Source organism: Mustelus asterias, unplaced genomic scaffold (genome assembly GCF_964213995.1).
Source record: "Mustelus asterias unplaced genomic scaffold, sMusAst1.hap1.1 HAP1_SCAFFOLD_2310, whole genome shotgun sequence".
NCBI lineage: Eukaryota > Metazoa > Chordata > Chondrichthyes > Carcharhiniformes > Triakidae > Mustelus > Mustelus asterias.
The window spans coordinates 584-6,124 of NW_027592255.1; the positions used below are offsets into that span (position 1 = coordinate 584).

The following is a 5,541-nucleotide window of genomic DNA, read 5'->3' on the forward strand; positions in this document are numbered from 1 at the left end:
GGGGGAGGGTGCAGGGCCAAGGAGGATGAATCATTGGTGGGGAGCGCCATTGGCCGCCCATGGTGGAGTGGGCTGGGGACGTGGGCCAATGGCAGTGAGGCAGGCTTCCCCTTTATCCCTGTATTGGCATCGAGCTGTCGCACAGCATCCTTCAGGCAAGGTTTCTGTTGACTGCGGAGAGGGAGAGAGAGAGAGAGAGAGAGAGAGAGGAGTGGGGGGTGGGGGGTGGGTGGGCGTGGAGATATAGCCGAGAGAGAGAGAGACCGAGAGAGCAATGCCTGAGCTTCAAGAGAGGAAAGCCCCAGCCTCCAAGAAAGGGGGCAAGAAGGCTGTCTCGAAGGCCAAGGTGAAGGGGGAGAAGAAAAGGCGGCGGGTACGGAAGGAGAGTTACTCCATCTACGTCTACAAGGTGATGAAGCAGGTCCACCCAGACACCGGCATCTCCTCCAAGGCCATGAGCATCATGAACTCCTTCGTCAACGACATCTTCGAGCGCATCGCCACCGAGGCTTCCCGCCTGGCCCATTACAACAAGCGCTGCACCATCACCTCCCGGGAGATCCAGACCGCCGTGCGCCTGCTGCTGCCCGGGGAACTGGCCAAGCATGCCGTGTCGGAGGGGACCAAGGCGGTGACCAAGTACACCAGCTCCAAGTAGAGACAGAGAGAGAGAGAGAGGTGCCACCAATTTCTATGTGGAAGTGGCAGGGAGGGCGGGAGTGAGGAGTGGGGTGGGGGGGGGGGAGAGGGGAGGGGAGGGGGGGGGTTCGGCTGAAGATTTTGTGCTGTGTGGCCGGGGGGGGGGCGGGGGGAGGGGGGGGGGGGAGGGGTCTCTAAAATCCCCAAATCAAAAGATATATGTGACTAATAAAATTTCTGTCTGACAATCTTGTTTGAGAGCTGCAACCCGTACGTACCTCCCTGTAAACATGTCTGTTCTTTAAACATGCAAAACCTCAGCAGACACATTTGAGACTCCTTAACACGCACGTTCCTCCACTTTGCTTCCGATGTCAGATCTTAAGACATGTCTCACTCTCTCTTAAGACGCATCTCACAGTAAACATCTTCAAGCACGTCACATCGTAAGACACACCTCACACTCTCTGAAGATGCGCCCTCTGATTTTAAACATCAGCTCTTTCGGTATACCTTTGGATCTTTTGGTTTTTAAAAAAAAATAAGATCTGAAGACCTTGCTCTGTCTTCAGATGCATCTTTCGGGGATGTAGAATCTTAAGATGCATCTTTCAGCAACTTGTTTTTAAACATGAGATCATCGCACTAAGACGCACTGTAAGGCAATATACTTTTAAATGTGAGATTTTAAGATCTTGTTCTCTCTTAAGACGCACCACATGGTAACTTATTTCAAATTTGAGATCTTAAAACCTTGCTTTCTTCAGATACGTCTTTGTTCTGTGTTAAATGTAAGAGTTTAAGACTTTGCCCTCTCTTAAGATGCACCTGATGATAATTTATTTTGAAACGTAAGGTGTGAAGATACGCCTTGCAGTCAGTCCCCTGAGCTGCCCATCTGTCCACAATGTCTTTTTAACCTGGAGGTGCCACTCTCTGGGTGCATGTCCAGCTTCACATGTTTCTTTCTAAGTGAAGGATACAAGAGAGACTTTGCAAAGTCTTCAGGTGAAGCCTGCCATGTTACACAGGAATTCAGCAGCAGGGGAGGCCACTCGGCCCCTTGAACCTGTCCCCCATTCAATACAGTCACCACTTAAAGGAATCATAGAATCCCCACAGTGCAGGAGGAGGCCATTCGGCCCATCGAGCCTGTACCTAAGACAGTCCCACCCAGGCCCCATCCCCATTACCCCGTGTATTTACCCTTCTAATCTCCCTCTCGTTAAGAGGTAATTTAGCACGGCCAATCCACCTAACCCGCACATCTTTGGACTGTGGGAGGAAACCCACGCAGACACGGGGAGAATTTCCGTCTGAAATGGGCCGCTCCTTATTTTTAAACAGTGCCCCCCCCCCCCCCTTCCCCAGTTCCAGATTCTCCCACAAGGAGGAAACATCCTCTCCACACCCGCCCTGTCGAGACCCCCTCAGGATCTGAAAGAAGAACAAGAAAGAACAGTACAGCACAGGAAACAGGCCCTTCGGCCCTCCAAGCCTGTGCCGCTCCTTGGTCCAACTAGACCAATCGTTTGTATCCCTCCATTCCCAGGCTGCTCATGTGACTATCCAGGTAAGTCTTAAACGATGTCAGCGTGCCTGCCTCCACCACCCTACTTGGCAGCGCATTCCAGGCCCCCACCACCCTCTGTGTAAAAAACATCCCTCTAATATCTGAGTTATACTTTGCCCCGCTCACCTTGAGCCCGTGACCCCTCGTGATCGTCACCTCCGACCTGGGAAAAAGCTTCCCACTGTTCACCCTATCTATACCCTTCATAATCTTGTATACCTCTATTAGATCTCCCCTCATTCTCCGTCTTTCCAAGGAGAAAGGTTTGGATCGAGTCAGTGCTGAGGGAGTGCCGCACTGTCAGAGGGTTAGTACTGAGGGAGTGCCGCACTGTCAGAGGGTCAGTACTGAGGGAGTGCCGCACTGTCAGAGGGTCAGTACTGAGGGAGAGTCGCACTGTCAGAGGGTCAGTGCTGAGGGAGTGCCGCACTGTCAGAGGGTCAGTACTGAGGGAGTGCTGCACTGTCAGAGGGTCAGTACTGAGGGAGTGCCGCACTGTCAGAGGGTCAGTACTGAGGGAGTTCCGCACTGTCGGAGGGTCAGTACTGAGGGAGTGCTGCACTGTCGGAGGGTCAGTACTGAGGGAGTGCCGCACTGTCAGAGGGTCAGTACTGAGGGAGTGCCGCACTGTCAGAGGGTCAGTACCGAGGGAGTGCAGCACTGTCAGAGGGTCAGTGCTGAGGGAGTGCCGCACTGTCAGAGGGTCAGTACCAAGGGAGTGCCGCACTGTCAGAGGGTCAGTGCTGAGGGAGTGCCGCACTGTCAGAGGGTCAGTACCGAGGGAGTGCCGCACTGTCAGAGGGTCAGTACCAAGGGAGTGCCGCACTGTCAGAGGGTCAGTGCTGAGGGAGTGCCGCACTGTCAGAGGGTCAGTACCGAGGGAGTGCCGCACTGTCAGAGGGTCAGTGCTGAGGGAGTGCAGCGCTGTCAGAGGGTCAGTGCTGAGGGAGTGCCGCACTGTCAGAGGGTCAGTACTGAGGGAGTGCTGCACTGTCAGAAGGTCAGTGCTGAGGGAGCGCCGCACTGTCGGAGGGTCAGCGCTGAGGGAGTGCCGCACTGTCAGAGGGTCAGTACTGAGGGAGTGCCGCACTGTCAGAGGGTCAGTACTGAGGGAGAGCCGCACTGTCAGAGGGTCAGGACTGAGGGAGTGCCGCACTGTCAGAGGGTCAGAACTGAGGGAGTGCCGCACTGCCAGAGGGTCAGTGCTGAGGGAGTGCTGCAGTGTCAGAGGGTCAGTACTGAGGGAGCGCCGCACTGTCAGAGGGTCAGAACTGAGGGAGTGCCGCACTGTTAGAGGGTCAGTGCTGAGGGAGTGCCGCACTGTCAGAGGGTTAGTACTGAGGGAGTGCCGCACTGTCAGAGGGTCAGCGCTGAGGGAGTGCCGCACTGTTAGAGGGTCAGGACTGAGGGAGTGCCGCACTGCCAGAGGGTCAGTGCTGAGGGAGTGCCGCACTGTCAGAGGGTCAGTACTGAGGGAGCGCCGCACTGTCAGAGGGTCAGAAATGAGGGAGTGACGCACTGTTCGACGGTCAGTACTGAGGGAGTGCCGCACGGTTAGAGGGTCAGTATTGAGGGAGTGCCGCACTGTCAGAGGGTCAGTACTGAGGGAGTGCCGGACTGTCAGAGGGTCAGTACTGAGGGAGTGCCGCACTGTCAGAGGGTCAGTACTGAGGGAGTGCCGCACTGTCAGAGGGTCAGTGCTGAGGGAGTGCTGCACTGTCAGAGGGTCAGTACTGAGGGAGTGCCGCACTGTCAGATGGTCAGTACTGAGGGAGTGCCGCACTGTCTGATGGTCAGTACTGAGGGAGTGCCGCACTGTCAGATGGTCAGTACTGAGGGAGTGCTGCACTGTCAGATGGTCAGTACTGAGGGAGTGCCGCACTGTCAGAGGGTCAGTACTGAGGGAGTGCCGCACTGTCAGAGGGTCAGGACTGAGGGAGTGCCGCACTGTCAGAGGGTCAGTACTGAGGGAGTGCCGCACGGTCAGAGGGTCAGTACGGAGGGAGTGCCGCACTGTCAGAGGGTCAGTACTGAGGGAGTGCCGCACTGTCAGAGGGTCAGTGCTGAGGGAGTGCTGCACTGTCAGAGGGTCAGTACTGAGGGAGTGCCGCACAGTTAGAGGGTCAGTACTGAGGGAGTGCCGCACTGTCAGAGGGTCAGGACTGAGGGAGTGCCGCACTGTCAGAGGGTCAGGACTGAGGGAGTGCCGCTCTGTCAGAGGGTCAGTACTGAGGGAGTGCCGCTCTGTCAGAGGGTCAGTACTGAGGGACTGCCGCACTGTCAGAGGGTCAGGACTGAGGGAGTGCCGCACTGTCAGAGGGTCAGGACTGAGGGAGTGCCGCACTGTCAGAGGGTCAGTACTGAGGGAGTGCCGCACTGTCAGAGGGTCAGTACTGAGGGAGTGCCGCACTGCCAGAGGGTCAGTACTGAGGGAGTGCCGCACTGTCAGAGGGTCAGGACTGAGGGAGTGCCGCACTGTCAGAGGGTCAGTACTGAGGGAGTGCCGCACTGTCAGAGGGTCAGGACTGAGGGAGTGCCGCACTGTCAGAGGGTCAGGACTGAGGGAGTGCCGCACTGTCAGAGGATCAGTACCGAGGGCGTGCCGCACTGTCAGAGGCTCAGGGCTGAGGGAGTGCCGCACTGTCAGAGGGTCAGTGCTGAGGGAGTGCCGCACTGTCAGAGGTCAGTACTGAGGGAGGGCCGCACTGTCAGAGGGTCAGTACTGAGGGAGTGCTGCACTGTCAGAGGGTCAGTACCGAGGGAGTGCCGCACTGTCAGAGGGTCAGTGCTGAGGGAGTGCCGCACTGTCAGAGGGTCAGTACCAAGGGAGTGCCGCACTGTCAGAGGGTCAGTGCTGAGGGAGTGCCGCACTGTCAGAGGGTCAGTACCGAGGGAGTGCCGCACTGTCAGCGGGTCAGTGCTGAGGGAGTGCAGCGCTGTCAGAGGGTCAGTGCTGAGGGAGTGCCGCACTGTCAGAAGGTCAGTGCTGTGGGAGCGCCGCACTGTCAGAGGGTCAGCGCTGAGGGAGTGCCGCACTGTTAGAGGGTCAGTACTGAGGGAGAGCCGCACTGTCAGAGGGTCAGGACTGAGGGAGTGCCGCACTGCCAGAGGGTCAGTGCTGAGGGAGTGCTGCAGTGTCAGAGGGTCAGTACTGAGGGAGCGCCGCACTGTCAGAGGGTCAGAAATGAGGGAGTGACGCACTGTTCGACGGTCAGTGCTGAGGGAGTGCCGCACTGTCAGAGGGCGAGTACTGAGGGAGTGCCGCACGGTTAGAGGGTCAGTGCTGAGGGAGTGCCGCACTGTCAGAGGGTTAGTACTGAGGGAGTGCC

General features: G+C 57.3%; 1 protein-coding gene across 1 annotated transcript; it reads left to right on the forward strand.

Annotated features, from left to right (window-relative positions):
- Window positions 1–274: 274 nt before the first annotated feature.
- LOC144489561 (histone H2B type 1-L-like) lies at window positions 275–660 on the forward strand. The gene has a single exon (XM_078207425.1). The coding sequence runs from the start codon at window positions 275–277 to the stop codon at window positions 656–658; it is 384 nt and encodes a 127-aa protein (XP_078063551.1). The 3' UTR covers window positions 659–660.
- Window positions 661–5,541: the final 4,881 nt, after the last annotated feature.

Coding starts and splice junctions, on each gene's coding strand:
- LOC144489561 (XM_078207425.1), top strand. CDS start 275: ATGCCTGAGCTTCAAGAGAGGAAAGCCCCAGCCTCCAAGAAAGGGGGC.